This window comes from Lithobates pipiens, unplaced genomic scaffold (genome assembly GCF_037356315.1).
Source record: "Lithobates pipiens isolate NorthernLeopardFrog02 unplaced genomic scaffold, aLitPip1_a1.2 Scaffold_23, whole genome shotgun sequence".
NCBI lineage: Eukaryota > Metazoa > Chordata > Amphibia > Anura > Ranidae > Lithobates > Lithobates pipiens.
In genome coordinates this window covers 23,756,963-23,784,430 of record NW_027507785.1, presented here as the reverse complement: position 1 = coordinate 23,784,430, position 27,468 = coordinate 23,756,963, and the positions used below count along the sequence as shown (strand labels likewise).

The window sequence follows — 27,468 nt, the reverse complement described above, 5'->3', positions numbered from 1 at the left end:
CAGGAGTTAAAGTGGGTGTTGTGTGCCTCCAGCACAGTATACACCTGTATCTACCCTTTATTGCTGGTGTTCTCTAATGCAGGCATCTGCAGGAGTTAAAGTGGGTGTTGTGTGCCTCCAGCACAGTATACACCTGTATCTACCCTTTATTGCTGGTGTTCTCTAATGCAGGCATCTGCAGGAGTTAAAGTGGGTGTTGTGTGCCTCCAGCACAGTATACACCTGTATCTACCCTTTATTGCTGGTGTTCTCTAATACAGGCATCTGCAGGAGTTAAAGTGGGTGTTGTGTGCCTCCTGCACTGTATACACCTGTATCTACCCTTTATTGCTGGTGTTCTCTAATACAGGCATCTGCAGGAGTTAAAGTGGGCGTTGTGTGCCTCCACCACAGTATACACCTGTATCTACCCTTTATTGCTGGTGTTCTCTAATGCAGGCGTTAAAGTGGGTGTTGTGTATCTCCAGCACAGTATACACCTGTATCTACCCTTTTTTGCTGGTGTTCTCTAATACAGGCATCTGCAGGATTTAAAGTGGGTGTTGTGTGCCTCCAGCACTGTATACACCTTTAGCTACCCTTTATTGCTGGTGTTCTCTAATACAGGCATCTACAGGAGTTAAAGTGGGTGTTGTGTGCCTCCAGCACAGTATAAACCTGTATCTACCCTTTATTGCTGGTGTTCTCTAATACAGGCATCTGCAGGAGTTAAAGTGGGTGTTGTGTGCCTCCAGCACAGTATACACCTGTATCTACCCTGTATTACTGGTGTTCTCTAATACAGGCATCTGCAGGAGTTAAAGTGGGTGTTGTGTGCCTCTAGCACAGTATACACCTGAAGATACCCCTTATTGCTGGTGTTCTCTAATACAGGCATCTGCAGCATTTATATTGGGTGTTGTGTGCCTCCTGCACAGTATACACTACCCAATTGCTGTTTTTCCCATCTCCCTGCAGGCCATTACTATGTCTGGAAGGCCAACAAGGAGAGGCAGACAGTCACGAGCCAATAAAAGAGGGAAAGCAGGCTCTGTGTCTAGAGACAACAGTGCTGGCCATGGGCGCGGTGCATCGTCATCAGCACGTGGCCATGGGACACACTTGTCCTTATTTTTGGCAGCTGGACGTGTTGAGCCGCATCATGCCGAAGACTCAGGCTCAGGGTACTAGCAAAGCAGTTGCCAACGCGTCCTCTTCCCTCGTCTCAATGTTATCAGTCACTCCTTCCCTAGACCCACCATGTCCTCCTGAGGAGTCCCCCGAACTGTTTGAGCACAGTGCTGGGTACATGCTCCAGGAGGATGCCCAGCATTTTGAAGGCTCTGATGATGATACCCAGCTAGAGGAAGGCAGTAGCGTGAGTGCAGAGAGAGGGGATGCTCAAGAAAGACAGCAATCTGGCAGTCATGTTCCACCAGCTGCAGCATACTGCCAGGTTTGCTCCAGTGATGAAGAGGGAGGGGATGATGAGGTCACTGACTCCACGTGGGTGCCTGATAGGAGAGAGGAGGAGGAGCAGGAAGCACATCTCCAATGAGGCAGGATGCCCTCCGGGGGCCAGCTTAGGGGCAGAACACCGACTAAATCACACCGCAGAGCTCCACCTGTGCAGGGCGCTGCCTCTGCGCGTTATTCCAAAAGTTCTTTGGTGTGGGCCTTTTTAGAGACGAGTGCATCAGATCGCACCGCTGCTATTTGCAAGCTTGTTGGCAAGCGTACCTTAAAGACCCACACCAAAGAACAAATTGGACCTCTCCTTGCTCCTCATCAGCTGGGATCTCCAACCCCACTAGACCTTTAGTCCTCTCTGAAACCTGCACTGAGAAGAATGTAGGTGTAGAATTAGGTGTGTCACAGCCAAGTACTTGCGGGCACTCTGCTAGCAGTACACCCACGTCTGATTGTAGCAGGCAAATTTCCCTACCCCAGCTGCTGTACCGTCGAAAGAAGTTCACTCTCAGCCATCCACATGCCCAGAGGTTGAATGCTAGTTTGGCTAAATTGCTAGCACTTAAACTGCTGCCTTTTCAGTTGGTAGACTTGGCCCCTTTGTGTGCAATGTGCGGTTCCTCAGTGGCAGGTCACCAAACGCCACTTTTTTTCATGGAAGGCGATTCCGGCTCTCTACCGGCATGTGGAAGGCAATGTCCATGCCTCGCTGGACAGGGCGGTCAGCGGTAAGGTGCATATTACCGCTGACTCATGGTCCAGCAGGCATGGACAGGGACGTTACCTATCCTTCACGGCCCATTGGGTCACTCTTCTGGCAGCTGGGAAGGATGCAAGACAAGGTGCAGTAGTGTTGGAGGTTGTTCCGCCACCACGCCTCCAAAATGCTACTACTGGTTGTGACACACCTCTCTCCTCAATCCCCTCCTCTTTTTCTTCCTCCATGGCCTCTTCCAGTGCTTTGTTCTCGGAACCAGTGGTGCTCCATAGGCGTTTAAGGGGTTATGCAAGTACGCAGGCAAAAAGATGCAATGCCGTGCTTGTGCTTGTTTGTTTGGGGGACAGGAGCCACACTGGGGCAGATATTTTGTCATCTCTGCAGGGGCAGGCCAAGAGGTGGTTGAAGCCACGCCAGCTTAAGCCAGGAATGGTGGTTTGCGACAATGGCACCAACCTCCTCTCCGTCCTCCGACAGGGACAATTGACCCATGTGCCCTGTGTGGCTCACGTCCTTAACCTGGTGGTGCAACAGTTCTTGGGCAGGTACCCGGGCTTACAGGATGTCCTGAGGCAGGCCAGGAAAGTCTGTGTGCATTTCTGCCAATCATTTAATGCCAGTGCTCAGCTGGCTGAGCTCCAAAAGGAGTTGAACCTGCCCAAGAACCGCCTTATATGTGACATGCCCACCAGGTGGAACTCAACGTTGGCCATGCTGCAGCGGCTGCACACGCAGCAGAGGGCCATCAATGAGTACCTGTGTGACTATGGCACAGGACAGGGTCAGGGGAGCTTGTTTTTTTTTCACCACGCCAGTGGGGCATGATCAGGGATGCATGCACTGTCCTGTCACCATTTGAGGAGGCCACAAGGATGGTGAGCAGTGACAGTGCATGCATCTGTGACACTGTACCTCTTGTCCACCTGTTGGAGCACACGCTGTATGGAATAAGGAACAGGGCACTTGATGCAGAACAGAGGCAGGAAGAGGAGGACTTCCTTGTCTCTCAAGGCCCCCTTTATCCAGACAGTGTTCCTGCTGTCCCACCCATCACACAGGAAGAGGAGGAGGAGGCTTGTATCAGCATGGAAGTGGAGCCTGGCACTCAGCATCAGCAGTCTTTTAGGGATGATTTACAGTCCCAAGAAACCCGTGGACTTGTACGTGGCTGGGAGGAGGTGGCTGCGGATCATGTTGTCGTTAGTGATCCAGAGGACTCCGGACCGAATGCCTTAGCTAACCTACGCTGCATGGCCTCCCTGATCCTGCAAAGCCCACGGAAGGATCCTCGTATTCTTCGGATCAAGGAGAGGGACCATTACTAGCTGGCCACTCTCCTTGATCCATGGTACAAGAGTAAGGTTGAGGACCTTATCTTGCCGTCGCAGAAAGAGCAGAGGATGAGACATCTCCGGGAGGCCTTGCAGAAAGGTCTGTGCGAGACTGGGAGGTTACAAACTCCTGGTCCTGGACAACATGTTGCTGAGGCTTTGGTCAGTGACAGAAGGAGCGGTGGCCATCTGTCCGATGCGTTCAGACAATTTTTTAGTCCGCAGCCCCAAGGTATGATTGGTTCCAGCAACCATCGCCAGTGTCTGATTTACATGGTGCAGGAACACCTAGGGGCAAGGTCAGACTTGGACACCTTTCCCACCGAAAATCCTCTGGCTTACTGGGTCATGAGGATGGATCACTGGCCAGAGCTTGCACAGTATGCAATTGAGCTACTGGCCTGTCCTGCAGCCAGCGTTCTTTCGCAACGCACCTTCAGTGCTGCTTGGAGGCTTTGTAACCGATCGCAGTGTGCGCCTGTCCACCGACTTGGTTGATCGACTGACCTTCATCAAGATGAATCAGTCTTGGATCACCCACAGCTATCAAGCACCTGAAGCTGATGTAACCGAATAATTTTTTTTTTTTTTCTTCTCAATGATCCTGCTGATAGCTTGGAAGAACTTTTTTGGTTCTGGTTGACGCCACCAGCCCAATTATTCAGCCCCTGTTTAACAGGGGCATGTAATTATAATTTTGGATGCAATGCTTTGCAGCAGGGCTCATTCCTGCACTCCAACTAGAGTATATGGGAGAGGTTGCAGTGTCGGGGCACCAGCACCAGTGCCTAAGGCCCAATTTTTCAGCCCCTGTTTAACAGGGGCATGTAATTACAATTTTTGATGCCATGCTTTGCAGCAGAGCTCATTCCTGCACTCCAACTAGAGTATCTGGGTGAGGTTGCAGTGTCGTGGCACCAGCAAGCAGTGCCTAAGGCCCAATTTTTCAGCCCCTGTTTAACAGGGGCATGAAATTACAATTCTTGATATAATATTTCACAGCAGGGCCCGTTCATACGCCCACCGAGAGTAACTGTGAGGACTTATAGTGTTGTGGCACCAGCACCACCACCACAACCACCAAAGGCCCAATTTTTCTACCACTGTTCAACAATGCCATGTAATTACAATTCTTTATATAATCGTTCACAGCAGGGCACTCCAGCGCCCACCAAGAGTCACTTTGAGGGATAACAGTGTTGTGGCAACCCTTTGGCCCCCATTTCTGCAGAGCATATAAGGCAGGACCCTACTTTCAAACATTCAACTTACAAACGTCTCCTACTTGCAAATGGAAGGAGAAAACAGGACGTGAGATGAAAAAAGACGGACGGCCAAAAAAATTATACAGGGGTGATAACCCTTCCCTATGTTTTCCAAAAAGCTTAAAAATAGATTTTTTGACTGGAGCTACACTTTAAAAATATACCAGTTCAACATTACAAACAGATTCTACTTAACACAACAAACCCTACAGTATTCCCGTTAAAACTCAAGTTTTTAAAAATAAATTGGCATTGACCCATGTCCCCTGGGGCAGGAGCCGGGTCCCCAAACTCTTTTTAGGACAATATTTTGCTTAATAGCCATTAAAATTAGCACTTTTTATTTCGAACGTTCGAGTCCCATAGACTTCAATGGCATTCTAAAGTTCGCACAAATTTTCGGTCCGTTCGTAAGTTCTGGTGCAAACCGAACCGTGGGGTGTTCGGCTCATCCCTAGTCCTGACCCTCTACTTTGAATCTACTGTATGCTCAGATCACCTGCCTTTGGGCTTTGCTTTTGCTAATTGTGTTGCATCAGCATCTGTCCAGCCTGCTTGTAGTTTGCCACCTCTGGTGACACAGTAAGTCCATCAAATTTTGTGACAGTTAACAATTATACCCAATACAATGGCTCCAACCACCTGCTGAATTGTGTAACATGTAATATGTCATTGGAGCAGTTCCCATCACCCAGTTATCTCTCACACTAGGGTACCACTCTCACCTCAATCTTCTGGAAGGAATTGGTGATCATGGCAATAAGCATGTTGAGTAGGACAATCACCATGATAATGGTAAAGATTCCATACAGTGCTCGACCAGCAAATTCTGCCACATAGTAGTGGTTCATGTCCACGGTGGTCCGTTCCACCATCTGGAACATCGTCCAGAACAGAAACTGGAAAGTTTCATTTAAGCTGAAATAGCCAAGAGACAAAGAATGACCTGAGAGCTCTCAGAAATACAAACAGACACGTACCGGCTCTCTATATTCTTATGTGGTTTTTACAAGGACTTTACATTTAAAATTCTGCATTTTGTTTCCTTTTGGGTTTCTCAATGAAAAAAACAAAAACAGCTGTACACAGAATAAATAACAAAATTGTGTAAAGCAGCCCATACAGGGGGCAAATTTCTTGGTTGCAGGAAAGAAATTTGCTTGACTCCCCCATCAACACAGACAATGTTGACAAGGGAATCCCACCTGCTAAGCCATTGTATTATTATTAGCAGCTATACTAGCCGAAATCTGGCAGGCTGGTTGTAACCAAGTTGATCGAAGAATCCGCTTGGTACATTCAGCCCGTCCAACATGGTTAGAAACTCTGCTGGTTCAGCATTCAAACTGTCTATGGCCAGCATAACAGGGGCCAGTCAATGGACAGTCAACCCATGCCAAATACAAACTTCTAAATAAGAACTCTAGCTTCAGTCTTATCTGGAAATGTCACACTCCCTGCTGATTAGAGGGCATGTCAGACCTCTGCAAAGAGGCCACTGTTTCCACACAGAGAACATGCAGTGTGCAGGCTTTTTATTTTTATTTTTACTGATGCTGTTGCTTCTGTCTAAAGAAAAATGTAAGAATTTGCACACCTTTCGTTTTTATGCATCTGGAATGTATTTAGAGAAGGATTGTTAAGCCAGTGTTATTGTGCAAGGGTGTGTACCACATCCAATGTTACAAAACAAAGGAAAGGACCCCCCTATGTGGTGGACTTTTAAGGCACAAAATTAAATCAAAGGATTTTAATAGAATATATTGATAGTTTTCAAAATGTTTATTAGAGAGATATAGAAAAAATTTATAAAAAAGAACATGGAATGTTAAAACATGTCTAAAACTTTTACACCATTATATACCTAAATTGTGACAGAGCAAGGCTCTGTCCCTGTGAAATTGGAGGAAAGGGGGATCTCCAACCCTGTGTCCAGGCCTTGGTGATAACGAGCAGGGTGTGTGCCCAGCTGCAGACAGGCCATATAATGAAGGGCTGTTGGGAGTAGAGTGTGAGGGATGGTGGAGTGGAGTAGCTTGAAGCTGTGTGCATGCCCAAAGAGCCCAAAGCTGTGTGCGTTGAAGGGTTGAAGCTGTGTGCGTCCAAAGAGCCCAAAGCTGTGTGCGTTGAAGGGTTGAAGCTGTGTGCGTCCAAGGAGTCCAAAGCTGTGTGTTAGGCTGGGTTCACACTGCTGCGGGGGGAGATCCGGATGTGATTCGCACCGCAAATCACATCCGATCTCCGTAGCGATGCGAGTTCAGCCATACAGATAGTATGGCTGAATTCGCATCGCTCCCGCAGCAAACTCGCACGGGACCCTTTTTTTGGTCCGCAACAGAATCGGATCGCATGGGGGTTCACACCATGCGATCCGATTCCTGTGCGAGTCGGCAGATCGCACTGCGATATGCGGACGGATCTGGGGGTGTCATTAACATATCATTGACACTCCCAGCCGTCCGCATAGGGCAGTGTGAACTGCCGGCGGGAGTAATGCGATGTGGGAAAACGCCGCGGATTCGCGGCGTTCCCGCATCACAGCGGTGTGAACCCGGCCTTAAAGGGCTTGAAGCTGTGTGCGTCCAAGGAGCCTAAGACTGTGTGCGTCCAAGCAGTTTGGTGGACGGAGCAAGTACCTATAGCAGCACTACTGCTGAAGAGTAGCCAGGTGGGCTAGCATTTTCATTTGGATTTTTTGTGTATTTCATGTAAGCTTGGACCCCTGCGTGGGATTTCTGGATGGACTAATATTTTGTTTTCTTATAATAAACGTGGGCTACCAGGCCCTTAACCATAAACACCTGCCTGATGTGAACTAAAAATTGCATCTACCAATTGAGCTAAACACAGGGGCGGACTGACAACTCATGGGGCCCCCGGGCAATAGGAGATTATGGGGCTCCCAGGCAATCAGAGATTATGGGGCCCACATAGTATACACAAACACACACACAGTATACAATCACACACACAGTACACATAGACATGTTTCTATTGGCTGAGAAGGTACTGGAGAGGTGGGGCAGCTATAATCTCAGGATTTACACACTGTCCCTTGTTTTACTGAGGCTGGCAACCCTGATGGGGCCCCCTAGTGACATGGGGCCCTCGGGCAGTGCCCGAGTAGCCCAATGGTCAGTCCGCCCCTGGCTAAACACCCCAATGTTACAAGTGGTGTTCGAATGCGGGCACAAGACGGTGGAATCCGGGTCCTTGCCCTACAGTAAGTTCAAGTCAGGAACTATTGGCTGTGTGTGGAAGTGCAGCCAGGCAAAAGGCATTGCGTGTTGCAGGTGGTGTACCTGTGAATGAAAAGTCAAATTTTTTTTTTTTTTTTTTTTTTTTTTTTCTTGCTATGAACTGTTTGTGTGCAAGAGACAGCACAATCAGTGTGTGCAATGTGCAGGTGAGGAAAGCTTGCATGAAGAGAAAAGCAACTTGCTTTAAAAGAGACACTTTCATTTTCCTGGACTGTTTAAAGTTGTTCTGGAGTCTCTAAGCATGGGGCAGTCAAAGCTCCTAAAAGAGGCCAGGTTTGCTGAAATGAGAGACAGAGCTCTGTGTTTGGAGGGGTTGTTACCGCCCGAACGAGCCCCATACATACCTGATCAGAGTTTATCAAGGAGAAAAAGGGCTGGGGTTGTCCCTAGCAACACTGGTGCAATGAGTGCACAGGTGACTGCTGTTATGGAGAGTCCATCAGCATTTGAATCTGCAGTGGATTGGTGCAAGCGGCATTTAGCAGCACTGAACCAAGCTACAGAGGAAAGGAAGCCAACCCTCAGTGCAAGGGGAAAGCCGCTGGATGTCCATAACTGGAAGAGGGCTGTTGTTGTCCCTGGCAAAGCTGCTGCAGTTAAAACAACAGCTATTGTGAAAGATGTGAATGTGTCACAGCATGAGACGGGATCCAGCAGAGAGAAGCCCATGCTATATGCAAGGAGAGAGGCTGATCAAAGGCTGAGGATGAGAGTGGTTGCCCATAGCAACGCAGAGGAAGCCAGTCGGGCTGTCTCTGTACCATGGGCTATGTCTAATAAGGATCGTGGAAAGCGGCTTAAGGAGGAGCCAATTTTTCATGTTGGAGAGAGCCAGCAAAGTTCTGCTGGGAGAGTGCGGTCTCCCATGGCAACCGGAGTGAAATTTATGCCTGAAAGGAGCTGCAGTAGAGGTTTGGTTCAGCGTCCCCACAAAGAGGCCTGTGCATTCCGGCCAGCTGGGAATCACCAGGAGAGAATCGATTTGGAAAAAAATCGTCCAGTACCATGCCTGGAATGTGGCCAGCTGGGGCATGGCATGTTTTCTTGCCCTAGGTTGTGGAATACGGCTGGAGATAATGTTGCTGAGAAAGTTTTGTCTGTAGGCCCAGATTCCGGTGAAAATTTGCAGTCACCCCTAGCAACAAGAAGTTTCCTGTTGTGCCTGCAGGGGGTGCTAAACGGTGGGAGATGCCTGCTGTAGTTTCATCCCATGGCCACCAGGAGGAGTTGGCCAGTAAAAGTGCAGCAGAGGACTGGTGCATAAGACGACGTACTCAAATGAAGATGGTGACACCAACTACTGCGGTGGGTAAGACTGTCTTTAATGAAAAGATGGCTGGAACTGCTGATTTCATGTGTAAAAGGACTGGTTACGAGACTGTCCATGATGATGTGAGAGTGACCCCAGTTAGTGGGGCCACTGAATGTGCACTTGAGAATGACTTTTCCCTATATAGTGGGAATGCAAGGGTTAAAATACAAATAGAACCTGTGTTGATGACTAAAAGTGTTGTGTCTAATGACTATCAGGCTCAAGTTGACCATGGGCTAGGACAGCCTACAAATGCGAAAAATGCTATAAGTGTTACTGTTAATGAAAAGTTTAATGCTGTTGGGAAAACTTTTGCTCTGAAAGAACCTGGGGTTATCAAAAATGAGCCAGGGAACTTCATGTGTTGGAGTCAGAGGTTGCCCTGGACAACTGCGATGTCACTCTGGTGGGACAGAATGGAACTGTACTGTGTAATGGTAATGTGTTAGTGCAAGCTGCTAGTACTAAAAAATGTGCAGGTAAATGGTGGATTAACACAACCTGTGAAAAATGCAAAAGTGTGTGAGGCTTATGAAATGCAAGCAGAGAAAGGTGGTGAATATGGTGTATTGCAACCTGTGCTACCACAGTCTGACATCATTTACAATGACTGGTGTTATGAGTCTGCAACTAAGCCAGTCTGTTCTTATGTATCTCCTTGGGCAGAAGGATCGGTGCTGAGGAGTACCGCAGAAGGGAGCTCACATACAATAGATTGGAATAGTTGGGGTGAAAATCTTATCTCCCTGATAGATAAGGCTTTTATGCACAAAAATAAGGTGGACACGGTTTCTGCTGGGCCAGCAGGAGGGGCTGCAGAACAGCCTGTACCTGAGGGCGCGGTGGCTGCTGCAGGGGTTAACCCTGGTGAGCAGGATGAACCAAATAAGGGCACAGCAGAGACATTGTCCGTGACCCACAAAACTGAGGTCGGCATGGAGTGTCAACGTGACGTCACTGGTAATGTTCTGGAGCAGTTCACTGATGCTGAGCCTGAGAAGTTGGGTATGAGTCCAGCACCTGGCAGCACTCTGGTGGAGCACCAGGCCGTGTTTACCTCCAGCTGCGAGAAGGTTCCGTTAACCGTCGCAACTTTTCAAGTCTCAGCAAGTGAGTCTCTCTGCATCCCCAGTGTCATGAAAATCCCCAGGAAGGACTTAGGTCGGGAGTCAAGGGCCTGGTTTATAACCGAAGCATTAAAAGAGATGCTTGAACTTTGGGATGTACAGCCAATCTATACTAGTGTGTCTCCTCCACAGTCTGATGGTCTGGTATTGTGGAGTACCACTAGGTGGAGCACTGTATGGCAGGCTGTACAGAGCAAAGCAAAACTGGACAGGAATGGTTTATTCCTAAATTTGCTACTTTTGTTAAAAGTTACCGCTACGTATGCTGCTAGATTAGATCCAGAAGAAATATTTGAGACAGATGTTGGAGAAGTTGAAAATAAGCCTAAATTGCCTGTGGTTACACCTCCTAACAGCCAGATGGGAAGCATTTCTGCTGCTATGGTCCAGTGTGGTGCTGGTCAGTTGGTGAAGGGCGTGTATACTGCACCAGTAGAAAAACCACATGAGGTGGAAGGGCCATGTGTGGACCTGAAAGCAGCAGAGATCCTGACCAGGGCTCAAACAAAGGTGGTTAAAGAGACTGGGGTCCCCAGTCCAGTGGTTGGTTTAGGTGACAAACCTAATAAGGTCCCCGGGACAGCGGAATGGGCAAGGAGCGTGGTAAAAATTGTGGATCAGACGAGAGCTTGCCTGTTCCGGTGGATAAAAATACAGATGGCATCAGAACGGGTCAAGTGGTAGGACAGCTGCCTGCAGAGTGGGTGAACCCAGGGGAGGTGGCGTCCTGTGAGGTTCCTGTGGGTGATGGCGGCCCTCTGGTATGTGTGCCCTCTGCAGACTCTGCCCTAGCAAATTTTGAAAAAAAAGGCATTGGTGACATGTGCAACATTGAGAGGTCTAATGTTGGTTTGAATATGTCTGTCAATGATGAACCAAATAATGTGTTAATGGTACATAATGTGGTGCCCAAAGGTACAGGTAAACCTGGTAATCAATTAGTGACTGCTGAGTCAGGTACCAGAAATAAGAGGTGGGTTTCCGTTCTAAACACTATAGAAATAGGCCCCCTACAGTCTCAGAACAGTACTGCTGAGAAAGTTTTGGGGAAACCTGGGAACCTGAAGCGTGGAGGCAGAAGGGTTGGTAGAAAGACCAACGGGAACCCATTAAGATTTCAGGAGAGGAAGTGCTTATGGAAATGCACTCGGAAGAAAAGTTGGGAAGGTTGCATCAAAGCTCATAGCAGAGTGACAGTAAGGCTTAGAGGGAGACACCAAAGGAGGCATTGGGTAGAGTTCCCCGTTAGGAGAAGCGAGGTTGGACAGGAGTGTACTTCTGTAAATGGTATCTGGCACAGAGGTGCCAAAAGTAACTTGGGGGTTCCGCCCTCTGGGTCAAAACAAAGGGGGGGAATGTTCCTGGAAGCACACCCAGAAAAAGGTTGGGCCTACGTGGCTGACAGCCAGCACAGAGTTGTCCCAACCATCATGATGGGTGCTGGTGTTCCTCCCTCCGGATCGAAACAAAGGGGGAGGGATATGTGACAGAGTGAGGCTCTGTCCCTGTGAAATTGGAGGAAAGGGGGATCTCCAACCCTGTGTCCAGGCCTTGGTGATAACGAGCAGGGTGTGTGCCCAGCTGCAGACAGGCCATATAATGAAGGGCTGTTGGGAGTAGAGTGTGAGGGATGGTGGAGTGGAGTAGCTTGAAGCTGTGTGCATGTCCAAAGAGCCCATAGAGCCCAAAGCTGTGTGCGTTGAAGGGTTGAAGCTGTGTGCGTCCAAAGAGCCCAAAGCTGTGTGCGTTGAAGGGTTGAAGCTATGTGCGTCCAAGGAGTCCAAAGCTGTGTGTTAAAGGGCTTGAAGCTGTGTGCGTCCAAGGAGCCTAAGACTGTGTGCGTCCAAGCAGTTTGGTGGACGGAGCAAGTACCTATAGCAGCACTACTGCTGAAGAGTAGCCAGGTGGGCTAGCATTTTCATTTGGATTTTTTGTGTATTTAATGTAAGCTTGGACCCCTGCGCGGGATTTCTGGATGGACTAATATTTTGTTTTCTTATAATAAACGTGGGCTACCAGGCCCTTAACCATAAACGCCTGCCTGATGTGAACTAAAAATTGCATCTACCAATTGAGCTAAACACCCCAATGTTACAAAATATACAATACAGTTTTGGATTTCTCGCACCCGGCGCGTTTCAGAGTATAAAGTTGCCTCCTTCTTCAGAAGTGTAAACAAGAAGAAACCCTATTTAGATATTTTAACGGTGTGTGCAACATTCCAAAGGTTGTCTTTAAAAACATACAAGGGTACAGTTTTTCAAATTCTCAACCCGAGGGTCCCTAGCGGCATAAACATGTGTGTAGGTGATTCGACTATCTCACCAAAAAGGGGAGGTCTGCAGTAAAACTAGACACCCTCCTCCACCATGGAAGGAGTATGCGACTGCTCATCTCAGCATCCAATAAAATACATCTAGCATTAAGAGCTGTGACTCCACGCCACTTTTTGTTCGCTTGTTGCAGGCATAAAATCACCTTTAACAGTGCTCCTCTTTTCTGCCTGACCCCAGTGTGTCCTCAGGCTATTCCTGCCTTCCAATCAGCTACTCCTCCCATGGTGGAGGAGGGGGTCTAGTTTGATGGTGAGAAATCCAAAACTGTATTGTATATTTAGGTGCATAACAGTGTAAAAATTTTAGACATGTTTTAACATTCCATATTCTTTTTTTTTATACATTTTTCTATATTTCTCTAATAAACATTTTGAAAACTATCAATATATTCTATTAAAAAATCCTTTGATTTTTTTTTTTTTTTTTTTTTTTTTTTTTTAATACAAAAAAAAAAAAAAGCATAGTTTTCAAAACAGACAAAAACACAAACTTGCAAACTCAGCTGTTTTTAAAACAAAAGTAGACATTTAGCATTCAAAAATCCTTTGATTTAATTGTGTGCCTTTAAAAGTTGACCACATGGGGGATCCTTTCCTTTGTTCTGGAATGTTTTTAGCTCAAAGTTAGATTTTTTTTTTTTTACTAAATTTCCTATTGGGCTTTAAATCTGTTTGCAAAATAAAGATTTTAAATACATTTCTAAAATGCCAATCAAATTATTTATAAAAATAAAACAAAATAAAAACGACCTGCAACCATTTTATTTTCTGTTTAGGTATCTGAGTGCTTCCATTTCTGGTCCAGAGACAGGATTACTTGTGTAGAATGTGAAATACGTACTTTCCCAGCTTGTCTGAATCGCTGTAGTTAACATAGATGTTGTTGAGGCCACACAGGAAGGCAGTGAGAATAATCATCAAGATAAACATGAACCTAAGGAAGGGAGAAACAGAGGGAGACCCAAGGATTAAAGGGTATGCTAACCCGTAACAATGGACTTTTTTTTAATTTACTCCACTTAAAAATTAAAAAAATATTTGTTGATCATGTCAGAAATTCTGAATATTATCTTAGTGAGTCTAATTAGTCCTCCCAGTTCTTATCTTGAACAATAGGAAAATTAGCACTCATAGAATCCCTGCTAGGTCTTCCCGGGTTACCAGAATTCCTGGGACATCCAGTATTCACAGGATCCTTACAGAGTCTTCCAAAATTGCTAGGACCTCCACTATCCCCAGGTATTTCAGAGTTTCCTGAAGTGGCGCTAGGCATGTCCTCTAACTAAAAGGTTATTTAGGCTCCAGTCTTTGAAATGGCAAGTGCTATGTCTTATCATTAGCTACCTGAGAACTAAAGAGTCATAACACTTACAGTAGCCTGCCAGTTGCCTGTTCCTTGCAGACCCAAATTGATCTGACTACTCTTCTGCTTGCCTGCCTGTTGCCAGCTCAGATTGACCTAGCTACTGGATTTGTGCCCTCCATGAGCTCTGCCTGAACCTGACTACTTTCCACCTTACAGACTTGTGAATAGTCTCTGCACCATAGAAAAAGGGGGGGTCAAGGTGCGCTATGGACGTAAAATGTGATTAGGCCCAATATGTGAGGCCTTGAAACCAAATAACAATTGACGTGGAAATGAGGGGCTGCCACTACCTAAAAATCCAACCCAAAGGTTGAAAACATAGACAAATATAAAAAAGGGGGTAGTTATGGCGCTCTCCTGTTTTTATATCTACTAGATGTCTACAATAGTCTCGTCTTATAGTTAAATTATCCACTAGTAGCTGACATGTGAGAAAAATGCTAAGAAAAAAATGAAAATAAAAATACAAATAAAAATAAAAATCCTTATGTGCAGTTGTACAACTAACAATATAAACCGTGCTTAAGAATATATAACAAAAATGCTATTTGGATTACATTACTATATACTAATGTACAATTACAATATGCATCTTATAGAAGTACTTTTGTGCGTTTTTAATGTGCGTTTTTACTAATCACATAATGAGTAAAGTGCTAAGTGCCCAAAATAGTGCCACAACTTCTATAGGTGCAATAAAGTGCTACGTGCTAATGTAAATACGCAAGTACAGTGCTTTGTATTCAGTAAATATAAAAGTCGCTACCAGGAAAAAAATTACAAAAAATAAAAAAAAAATCACTATAGGAAAAAATTCCAAAATTGCAGATACAAATTAATACAAGTGTGCAGCAGCAGAAAAATGATATCAGAAAGTCCTATCTGGGAAAAAAAGTGACAATGTGCTTCAGTGCTTGGTGACTTCCTGGATTGCAACTGGTGCGATTCCCATGCATAAAGGCAATACTCCGCACTCACCAGCTCCCCTGCCCCTTGAGGGGTTAATGCGCCTCCACAGTGTAAGCCCCTGTGTCGCTATATGGAGCTGCTTCAATTGCCATCCAGTGATGTCCCTCATTAAAAACAAAATGATGCAGACATAGTGTGATCCCGTTTAAAACAACATTTTAATAGATGTATAAGAAATTTACTCACAAACCGAAGGGTAAAAACAGAGCTTCAATATATTTCCTGCTCACAGCTTTTGAATTCACCGCCACTGCCGCCGTAATGAGAGAGTGTACACCTTAGGCCACGCCCTACGCGTTTCGTCATTGGACGTCATCTGGAGCGGCCATCTTGGTGCTCCACTCTCTTAATATAGGGTGTACTTCTTGTACGGCGCATGCGCGAGCGCATGAACGCCATTTTACTTGCTGGCATAGGGTATTGGACACACCTATTAATGATCTGGCATTAACACAGATCCACAGTGTGCTTCGTAAGTGACGAAAAGACCAGAGAGCCAGTGGAGCTTGCGCAATCCACATACTCTGCTGTCATTAAAGAATGTACTCAAATGCAACCAGCATATGTGTCAAATAAGCGGCTTTGCATTTTACGTGTGCGGCAGTGGTGGAAACAACAATACAGTCTAACTGTGCGATAGACAATTGAGAAATATAATTAAAATTAAAATTAAAAGATGTAATGTTTTAAGCATCAGAATTTAACCATTAAAAGCAATTGAAAATTAAAACGTTAAAAGTTGAGATGAAACCCCATTGCTTATAGAGAAAAGACCATCAGTATAGAAATGAAAATGAAAATAAAAATAATGAAAAATGAGAATAAATGAAAAAAACATGGTGATGGAACCCAGAGTGAAATGCGCTAGGAAATAAGCCCTTATAGGGAAATACATACATACACAAAAATGTTTTTGACTAAGTGAAACTGTCCCCTGCTAAAACTGAGTAATCAAAAATGTTTTGGACTAAGTGAAACTGTCCCCTGCTAAAACTGAGTGATCAATGTAAAATACTGTGCGGGCAGGGATGGTCAAATGTAAGGTGCTGTTTAGCCTGGGATATGTGCAAGGATATATAGAGTATTGTTGAGAGGGCCCTTCTAGAGATTCTTATTGTTATCAGGACCAGTCAGTAACTATCATTATTGTTATACAAATTCCTATACCTCCTTTGGTTTCTAATTGTGCAAGTCAAAGCGTAAAAATCCTCTATTTCCATTAATTTTTACGCTTTGACTTGCACAATTAGAAACCAAAGGAGGTATAGGAATTTGTATAACAATAATGATAGTTACTGACTGGTCCTGATAACAATAAGAATCTCTAGAAGGGCCCTCTCAACAATACTCTATATATCCTTGCACATATCCCAGGCTAAACAGCACCTTACATTTGACCATCCCTGCCCGCACAGTATTTTACATTGATCACTCGGTTTTAGCAGGGGACAGTTTCACTTAGTCAAAAACATTTTTGTGTATGTATGTATTTCCCTATAAGGGCTTATTTCCTAGCGCATTTCACTCTGGGTTCCATCACCATGTTTTTTTCATTTATTCTCATTTTTCATTATTTTTATTTTCATTTTCATTTTCATTTTTATTTCTATACTGATGGTCTTTTCTCTATAAGCAATGGGGTTTCATCTCAACTTTTAACGTTTTAATTTTCAATTGCTTTTAATGGTTAAATTCTGATGCTTAAAACATTACATCTTTTAATTTTAATTTTAATTATATTTCTCAATTGTCTATCGCACAGTTAGACTGTATTGTTGTTTCCACCACTGCCGCACACGTAAAATGCAAAGCCGCTTATTTGACACATATGCTGGTTGCATTTGAGTACATTCTTTAATGACAGCAGAGTATGTGGATTGCGCAAGCTCCACTGGCTCTCTGGTCTTTTCGTCACTTACGAAGCACACTGTGGATCTGTGTTAATGCCAGATCATTAATAGGTGTGTCCAATACCCTATGCCAGCAAGTAAAATGGCGTTCATGCGCTCGCGCATGCGCCGTACAAGAAGTACACCCTATATTAAGAGAGTGGAGCACCAAGATGGCCGCTCCAGACGACGTCCAATGACGAAACGCGTAGGGCGTGGCCCAAGGTGTACACTCTCTCATTACGGCGGCGGCGGCGGTGAATTCAAAATCTGTGAGCAGGAAATATATTGAAGCTCTGTTTTTACCCTTCGGTTTGTGAGTAAATTTCTTATACATCTAATAAAATGTTGTTTTAAACGGGATCACACTATGTCTGCATCATTTTGTTTTTATCCAATTCTATTTTTATTTTCAATTATTATAAAGCATTACACATAATTAAACAATTTTCGAACATATATATTACATACATAATAATCACATTTATTATTTTATTTCCTCTTCCCTCCCTCCCAAAAAAAAAAAAAAAAAAAAAAACAGAGAGGAGGAAAGGGGGAAAATGTACATCTAACCTCTCCCCCACTTCTCTCTCCTCTCTCCTCCACAGATCCCTCCCTCCCCTTTTTTCCCTCCTAGTTCCTTAATTTTTTACCAATTTCCTATGTTGTCTCCAGGGAGTCCAGACCAGGAGGCACCTTTCATATGTATCTGATTCTTGTGCTAAGAGTATCTCCATTCTCTCTATATTATCCATTTCTAAAGCCCATTCATTTATCGTAGGAGACTGGGTTGAACGCCAGTGCCGTGGTATCACAGTTCTTGCCGCCGTCAACCAGTATCCTAAAAGATTATTTTTAACATTTTTATAAGTTCTTGGTAACATAGAGAGAAGGGTGATTTGTGGCGTATTTGGTATTACCTCCCCAGTGACTATTGTGTATAATTGCATAAGCTTTTCCCAAAATCTAAAAATTAGGGGGCATTCCCACCAGATGTGGAGCAATGTGCCCTTATTTCTATGGCACCGCCAGCATATATCTGATTTTTCTGGGTATATGCAGTGGAGTGTCACTGGACTCCAGTACCATCTTGAGAGCAATTTGTAATTCGTCTCTTGTGCTTTGATCGACGGTGATAAACAGTGAGAGAAATTAAATGCCTTCTCCCATTCCCCAACCTCAATTTGAGCGTTGATCTCATTAGCCCATTTATTTATATATTCTGGGGGCTCCGGATGATTTTTAATAATAAACATCTTATACAGTACTGATATAACATGATTTGGTTTTTGATCTTGTGTCAGAATAGTTTCAAGTTGTGTTAAATCTCTACCCAGAGACTTACTTGAATGAATTGTACACCAAAATGACCGCAACTGCCAAAACTCCAACATTTGCATAAGTGATGGGCGCTGTGTAGGGAATATATTTAGTAAAGATGGAATTGTCCCCTGGCATAAAATATTACTCAGTCTATAATGGGATTCCCTATTCCATATAAGAAAACTTGTCCTATTTAGTGCCGGTGGAAATAAAGGGTTGCCAAATAAAGGTGTCATAGGTCCTTCATAGGAAGAAAGTTCCAATTTTATAGCTGTTTTGCCCCATATATTCAATACATGAGATGTGAGAGAAGACATAGATTCTAACAACTCTCGATTTAAATTACTACCAGACAGATCTAACCATGGCAACACCTTTAAGTCCAATTGATTCAACCCTTGCTCTATTTTTACCCATTGTTTGGTTTCCGAACAATAGAACCAGTCCACCAGTCTAGTCAAAACAGCCGAGACGTAATAATAATATAGATTAGGTGCTCCTGCACCTCCTTTCGTTTTTGGTAATGATAATAATTTCTTTTGTAGTCTTGGTTTTTTATGTCCCCAAATAAATTTTGTAAAAGCCGATTGTAAAGTGGAAAAAAATGATCTAGGGACACCAATTGGGATAGTTTGAAAAAAATACAAAAACCGCGGTATTATATCCATTTTTAATATATTAATCCTCCCAAACCATGAGTATTGCTTAACATCATATTTTTTTTTTAGATCTTGTAGGGTACGTTGCAGAAGAGGAACATAGTTCATTGAGTATAAATGATTTGAGTCCGGGGTGATTTTAACACCTAAGTATTTTACAGGTGCAGAGCAAATCCTAAACTTAAAATTAGCTCTCAACATTGCAACCTGTTCGGGTACGAGCGTCACATTAAGGATTTCTGATTTTGATACATTTACTTTAAAATTACTTAGTTTCCCAAACCGCTGGAACTCAGATAACACAGAGGGAATTGCAATGTGTGGATTAGTGATATAAAGTAATAGATCATCAGCAAACAAAGCCATTTTTATTTCCCTCTGTTTTATCTGTATACCAGAAATAGAAGAATTCCGTCTAATAGCCGTCGCTAAATATTCCATTACTATAACATAGTGTAAAGGGGATAACGGGCATCCCTGACGGGTACCATTTTGTATATTAAAACTTGTTGTCAATGAACCATTAATTTTTATTCTAGCTACCGGTTTAGTATATAGTGCCATGATCTTATGGAATATGTTTGACCCCAGTCCTATTTGCCTTAAAGAATGTTTAAGGAAAGGCCATCCCACCCGATCAAATGCCTTTTCTGCATCGACTGAAAGAAGGCATACTGGAATTTTAGCCCTTTGTGCATAATTCATCAACAAAAAAGTTTTAATCGTGTTGTCGCGTGCTTCTCTACTTTGAATGAATCCTACCTGATCTGTATGTATTAAGCTTGGAAGAAGTGGTTGAAGACGAAGTGCAATCAGTTTAGCATATATCTTTAAATCTATCCCAATCAACGATATGGGTCGATAACTAGAGCAAAGTGTTAAATCCTTTTCAGGTTTGGGAATTAAAGTGATATGAGATTCCAAAGTCTGTGATGGAAATTGGTTCGTAGAAGAGATAGAATTAAACACTTGAAGCATAAAGGGGGCTAAATGTTCTTTGAACGTCTTATAAAATTTTGATGTAAACCCGTCGGGACCTGGACTCTTATTTGTTGGAGTATTGGCAATTACTTCTAGTAGTTCTTCAAGCGAAAATGGAGAATCCAAAGATTCCCCAGTAACACTATCTATTGTCGGAATAGCATTTTCCCCTACATATTCCCCAATAATATTGTCTCCAACTCCCTCATCCTCCAATACTGATGATGGAGTCAAATTATAGAGGGCTGAGAAATATTCCCTAAAAGTTTGTTGAAGCTCACGTGGATCAGATGTCAATTCTCCTGATGATTTTTTTATACTTGGTATAAAAGTCTGTGATTGACGTGGGTGTAACATATCAGCCAACATTTTCCCACACTTATTCTCAAATCTATATCTCCCCACTGCTCGTCTTTGTCGATATGAGCTCTGAGATGATTTGAATAACTGTAATAAAGATATCCTTGTAGAGAAAATATTGGCTGATATATCTGGAGAACAGTGGGCTTTATGTCGAGTTTCCAAAGAATGAAGTTTTAATAACGTATTTTCGATAATTTTAGATTTTTCTTTTTTAAGACGAGAACCATGTTGAATAAACACCCCTCGTATTACTGCCTTTAAGGCCTCCCATTTCAAGGGTAAAGCAGTTTCATCCTGTTCATGGTCGGAGATAAAATTATCAATCGCCTCCGCAATTGCTTTATGACAGATTTGATCTTGCATAAGTGTGTCATTCAAACGCCACGACCAATTGGTACCCTGAGTCTGGGGGGGTGCTATTGTTAAGAATACTGGTTAATGGTCGGACCAAATGAATGATCCGATTTCTATAGAAGGGTTCCATTCCAGTAACTTAGGACCAGTTAAGAAAAAGTCTATTCTGCTATATGTTTTATGTGCTAAAGAAAAGTATGTATAGTTACGATCTTTAGGGTTTAGGGTCCGCCAGAGATCCATCAACCTATGTTCAAAAAGTTTATTTTTGAGTGCCCTCAAATGAGAATATGAAATATTTGATCGTTGAGCTGACGTATCTAGTGAAGGGTCCAAAACTAGGTTAAAATCTCCTCCCACGATAACCGTACCTTCTGCAAAATCCGCTAAAAGGCCAAGATAACTCACGATTGTCTTAGTTTGATCATAATTTGGAATATAAAAGTTTGCAATTGTGAAAATTTTATCCCACAGTCGGATTTTAAGAAACAGATATCTTCCGTTTAAATCGGCTCTATATTCCAAATTCTGAACTGGTAAGCGCTTGTGAAAAGCAATAGAAACCCCTCTTGATTTTGAGCTCGACATAGTACTATGGAACCATTGCGAATAGTGTTTACGAGAACACACAGGAATATTATCACTTCGAAAGTGGGTCTCTTGAAAGAGTATAATATCTACCTTAGCTTTATGTAGACTATATAAAATCTGACCTCTTTTTAATTTATTATTAAGACCTTTAATATTGTAGGTACATAATTTCAGTGACACTGGCGAGGAAAAAATCGCTGCCATATCAATTTATAAGTGAACTAAAGAAAACGGGAGAGAGAGGGAAAAAGAAACAGGAGAGGAAAAAAAAAAAAACCCACACCCCCGGCACAATTACAGAGTTGTGCTTTCTAAAATTGGAGAAGTTCCTTCTCCCCGATCCCCAAGTTACCCAGGGAAACGTTAACTAATTTCCCAGGGAAAAAAAAAAAAAAAGGGGGAGAAAAAAAAAAAAGGGGAAACCCCCACCCAATATGGAATCTATCCCAAAAAAAACACCAAACCCTACCCGAGGGACGGTGATTCCTATAAGGGGAAAGAGTTGAGGAGCACTTAGGGAGGCTCTATGCAGTGACAATTGGCATCCATAAACAAACATAATAATAATAATCCGAGAAAAGGTCATTCTTAATTCATTATTAAATTAAATAACTACTACTCCAATTACTCTTGAAATCGCCAGCTGTTTTACTCTGCCTGATTAAATTTTGGATTTTCTGATTGATTGTTTCTATTGTCCTCCCGAGGTTCCGATCTTCTAAACTGTGTATAAGTCTTGGGCCAAGTTATTAATGGAAGATCGTGCAAACCTAGGGCAGATTGTATAGCGGGAATATCAGAGGGATCACGTAAATTTAGCCACCTGCCATCTTTCTTAATCTGCAGCTGAAAAGGGAAATTCCACCTATATACAATGTTACGATCTTGCAGCATTTTTAATAAAGGCCTTAGCGCCTTCCTCTTCTCCAGAGTAAATTGACATAGATCTTGTAACAATTGTATATTTGCTCCATTAACATTAATTCGTCCCCTCTCTCATGCCCTTCTCATAATCTCCTCCTTATCCTTATAGAAATGTACTCGACATATTATGTCTCTTGGTTTATCTGGATCTAATTTACGTGGTCCCACTGTCCGATGTACTCTATCAAGTTCCAAATTTGATTCCTCAGGTTTCCCCAACAGTGAGGTAAAAATTTGGTTAACTGTTATAACAAGCTCTTCATTTCTAACTGATTCTGGCAGTCCCCTAATCCTAATATTATTTCTTCTATTACGGTTGTCTTGGTCCTCCCATAATTGAAATAATGTATGAATATGAGATTCTTGGGCATCTATACGCTGTTCCTGAGATTGTACACGATCCCTTAATATGTCTACAGAACGTTCGACTTCTGATATTTTCTTCCCAGTTGCCTGTAGTTCTTTATGTACAGATTGGATCTCCTTGTGGAAACCATGTTCTAGACGCTGAATAAAAGCTTCCATTTCGTGGCGAGTAGGCAATGCTCTTAAATAAGTCCGTACATCCCCCACTTCTGGTCCCAACTCTTCACCAGTTGTGTCAACTTTTGAGTTCCCATCTATATTCTCGCTATCCATTATATTCACTGGATTATATCCCCCTGACAACGGGGGAGATGGGGTTGAGTATTGAGGGCCATCCTCGAGTCCTCCCACATTTATATGCATATCTAGTGCGCCTATATCTAATGTATTAGACACTTCGTTTATAACTACGAACTCTACAAACTCAATCGGTTCTTGTAACTCCAAAGCCGATTCCCACATGTTTTTTATGGCATCTGCACTATCCATTTTTGCTATCTGTGCGTCTTTTACTGCCTCAATGCCTAAAGAGCCCAACGGCCTTACAGATGGCACTGATGGTTTTATCATTGATACTACTGGTGTTAATATAGTTTTTTCTGCTTGTAATGATTGTATATGTGTATCCTGCATAACAACAGAAGCTGACATTCCCCTGTTGCTATCTGTTGTTGTCTTCGATGTACGTGATCGTGTCCGACCGCCTACCGGAAAAAACTCTGCTATCCCTTGTTGAGCGTTAGTATGTATTACCTAATGTCCCTTTGTTGCACAACACCGGACTCGCCGGTTTACATACCGTACTATACTCTCCTCTCCTCTTCCTCCGTCCCATGGGCATTCCCAGTGGTCACTGCTTTAAAGTCCTATTAAAAGATAGCTTATCCACGCAATCTACTTTCTAGTACAACCAGTTTTATCCAGTGTAATCCTCCCAGTGTTAATAACCTTTGATCACTTCTATTGTCAAAACAGGGATATCAATAGTTTCGACATTACCCGCTAAATCTATGATATTCTTATTATCTGAAATGTCAACAATATCAACAGTTGTAGCGATATCAGCAGTTTGGCACCAACAAAAAATTAGTAGTATCTAAATTTCAGTGATAACAGCACCTGTCAATATCAACAATATCGATAATTTAGCAGCATAAATTATTTTTCATCCATAGCACTTCAGCAGCATCACTAATTAAACTGCGTCAACAGTTAGCAACGTCAACAAGTTAGCATCATCAACGATTTAACAATAGCCACTAGTGCTATCAATAATTTAGCGGTATCAGCAATTGAGCATAGACAGCAGTTGAACTATATCGACAGTTTGAACAATGTCAGCAGTTGAGTGTTATCAACAGTAAAACGATGTCTGCCATTAAACGATTTCAACAGTTGAGCAACGTCAGCAGTTAAACACTGTCAGCAGTTAAGCACTGTAATCAGTTGAACACCGTCAGCAGTTGAGCACCGTCAACAGTTGAGCACCGTCAGCAGTTGAGCACCGTCAGCAATTGGACACTGTCAGAAATTGGACACTGTCCACAATTGGACACTGTCAGCAGTTGAGCACTGTCAGCAGTTGAACACCTTCAGCAGTTGAGCACCTTCAGCAGTTGATCACTGTCAGCAGTCGAACACCGTCAGCAGTTGATCACTGTCAGCAGTCGAACACCGTCAGCAGTTGAACACCGTCAGAGGTTGAACTCTGTCAGCAATTAAGCACCGTCAGCAGCTGAACACCGTCAGCAGTTGAACACTGTTAGTAGTTGTGCACTGTCAGTATTTGAGCACTGACAGCAATAAAACACTGTCAGCAGTTAAACGCTGTCAGCAGTTGAACACTGTCAGCAGTCGAACACCACCATCAGTTTACAAAGTTCAGTGGTTGAGCACTGTCAGCAGTTGGACACTGTCAGCAGTTGGACACTGTCAGCAATTGGACACTGTCAGCAGTTGAACCCAGTCAGCGGTTGAACACCGTCAGCAGTTGGACACCGTCAGCAGTTGGACACTGTCAGCAGTTGGACACTGTCAGCAGTTGAGCACTGTCAGCAATTAAGCGATTTCACTAATTGAACGATGTCTATAATTGAACAATTTCAGTAGTTTGAGCAATGTCTGTAGTTCACCGATTTCAAAAGTTAAACAATTTTTAACAATTAAGCAATTTCAACAATTAAACAATTTCAGCGGTTAAGCGATTTCAGCAATTAAGCTATTTTAGCAGTCGACCAGTTTCAGCAATTGAGCGATTCCTACAGTCAAGTGATTTCAGCAATTGAGCAATTTCAGCAATTATGTGGTTTCAGCAATTAAGCGATTTCAGCAATTATGCTATTTCAACAATTATGCTATTTCAGCAGTTGAGCGATTTCAGCAGTTGAGCGATTTCAGCAGTTGAACGATTTCAGCAGTTGAACGATTTCAGCAGTTGAACGATTTCAGCAGTTTCAACGATTTCAGCAGTTTCAACGATTTCAGCAGTTTCAACGATTTGAGCAGTTTAAGCGATTTCAACAATTGAACAATTTCAACAATTGAATGATTTCAGCAACTGAGTGATTTCAACAATTGAATGATTTCAGGAGTTGAATGATTTCAACAATTAAGTGATTTCAGCAATTGAGTGATTTCAGCAATTGAGTGATTTCAGCAATTGAGTGATTTCAGCAATTAAGCAATTTCAGAAATTTAAACGGCTGTTGAGCAATTGCAGCAGTTAAGCGATTTCAGCAATTAAGCGATTTCAGCAAATTAAGCGATTTCAGCAATTGGGTGATTTCAGCAATTGGGTGATGTCAGCGTTTGTGCCATATCAACAGATGAACCATATCAGTGGATTGAACCTCATCCGCAGTTGAGCCAGGTCAGCAGTTGAGCCAGGTCAGCAGTTGAGCCAGTTCAGCAGTTGAGCCAGGTCAGCAATTAGACAATGTCAGCAGCTGAATAATGACAGTAGTTGAGCAATATCAATAGCCAATAACACTATCAGCCCAGCAACACTGTCAGTGTACTATCTTGGAGTATCGAAATCATTAGCAGGGATCACTTCCAGTAACTACAGCAACTCCAGTCTCACCAGTTTAATAGCTCAAGTCCGAAAAAAAAGAGAGAGAAAAAAAAAAAAAAAAATACCACAAGGCCATCCACACCGACAGAGCTTACAAGCCCGACAGACAGGGCAGCCTTCACTCACCACCCGCCAAACGTCCAGCGTTCTCAGACCATGCACTCCCTGCCGAATCTCCACAGGACCTCCAGAGGGTCCCTCAGCCACCGCATCTGGAAATCACGAAAGTCTTCAACTCCGATAGTGTCAAGGGCCAACAGGGGCCGACGCAGTAGCGCCGTATCGGCAGTAGCGGTAATATTACCGGTAATAGCGGCAGCAGCGGCGGTAGTGGTGGTAGCAGTATCAATATGCTACAACAGCGGCAGTGGTATCGGTATGGATATCGGTAGCACTAACAGCGGTGGCAGTGACGGGCAGTGACGGAGATGGCCCCAGTAGCAGCAGCGATATCAATAAGTCCAGCCCAGGTCACTGCAAGAGCTCGGAGCACGTCTAGCACGCTCCCTCCTCCTCCATGCTCAGCCTCCTCCCCTCCTCAGCCTCTTCTTTTTTTCATTTTGTTTTTAATGAGGGACATCACTGGATGGCAATTGAAGCAGCTCCATATAGCGACACAGGGGCTTACACTGTGGAGGCGCATTAACCCCTCAAGGGGCAGGGGAGCTGGTGAGTGCGGAGTATTGCCTTTATGCATGGGAATCGCACCGGTTGCAATCCAGGAAGTCACCAAGCACTGAAGCACATTGTCACTTTTTTTCCCAGATAGGACTTTCTGATATCAGTTTTCTGCTGCTGGACACTTGTATTAATTTGTATCTGCAATTTTGGAATTTTTTCCTATAGCGATTTTTTTTATTTTATTTTTTGTAATTTTTTTCCTGGTAGCGACTTTTATATTTACTGAATACAAAGCACTGTACTTGCGTATTTACATTAGCACGTAGCACTTTATTGCACCTATAGAAGTTGTGGCACTATTTTAGGCACTTAGCACTTTTTTTTTTTTTTTTTTTCTACTTTCAATAGATTTTTATTGTTATTAAGTAAAATAACAGATTACAAAACATGTCAATAATAAGTGATAGTAGGGCAAGACGCCCCCTAAAAGACATATGAATCATACTGGTAAGGCATATAAGGAGAACACAAGTAAGAAAAACATATCCCCCCCCCAGACCAAGGTTGCAATATAGGAGATAAGAGAATAAACCTGGACCAACCCGAGAATGAGAGCGCGTGTTAGCAAAGATATGTTCGATAACAAAGGATCAGCGAGGCCCCACCTCAAGTCACGGGGACCCGGAGATCCCTCCATAGTACCCTCCACCAGAGGCCGAGGCGGGCCCAGGGAAGATCACCCTGCCGCCCCAAATGGGATCACACTGCGACTGAGCACCTCCCCAGGGCCCCCCCCCCCACCCCCCAGCGAAAGGAACTGGCCAACAAACTTCATTGGTTCTGTAAACTAAATAGTACAAGTGAGAGTTTTGAATTATGCAACTGAATAAGGCACACGCGATATATACTCAATTTCTGGGAGGGAGAGCAAAAGAACATAGTAGAACAAAAGAAAAATTTCCTTGCAGTGTATAGACTAGGAAATCCAATAATTGAAATGTTAACTAATCACAACAAATATTTGCAATCAAAGGGAGCATCCCCTACAGGAAGGGGAAAAGGGAGTATAGGAGGAAAAAAGGATAGACAAAGAAAATAAGAGCAGGAAAGGTAGAGGAAGGGTAAAGGAGAAGGACAAGTAGCATAGAAGAGTATGAAAGGAGGTAGAGGGCGGTGTAGAAGGTCATCTGGA

General features: G+C 43.4%; 1 protein-coding gene across 1 annotated transcript in view; it reads right to left on the bottom strand.

The window, feature by feature from the left end:
* LOC143927334 (short transient receptor potential channel 2-like) overlaps nt 1–27,468 on the bottom strand; it is a 125,785-nt gene that overhangs the window by 11,008 nt on the left and 87,309 nt on the right. The window contains exons 8-9 of the mRNA XM_077451339.1: nt 13,639–13,731; nt 5,489–5,681 (exon numbers count right to left, since the gene is read on the bottom strand). Coding sequence (XP_077307465.1) covers nt 5,489–5,681; nt 13,639–13,731 — 286 coding nt within the window. The remainder of the gene's footprint in view (nt 1–5,488; nt 5,682–13,638; nt 13,732–27,468) is intronic.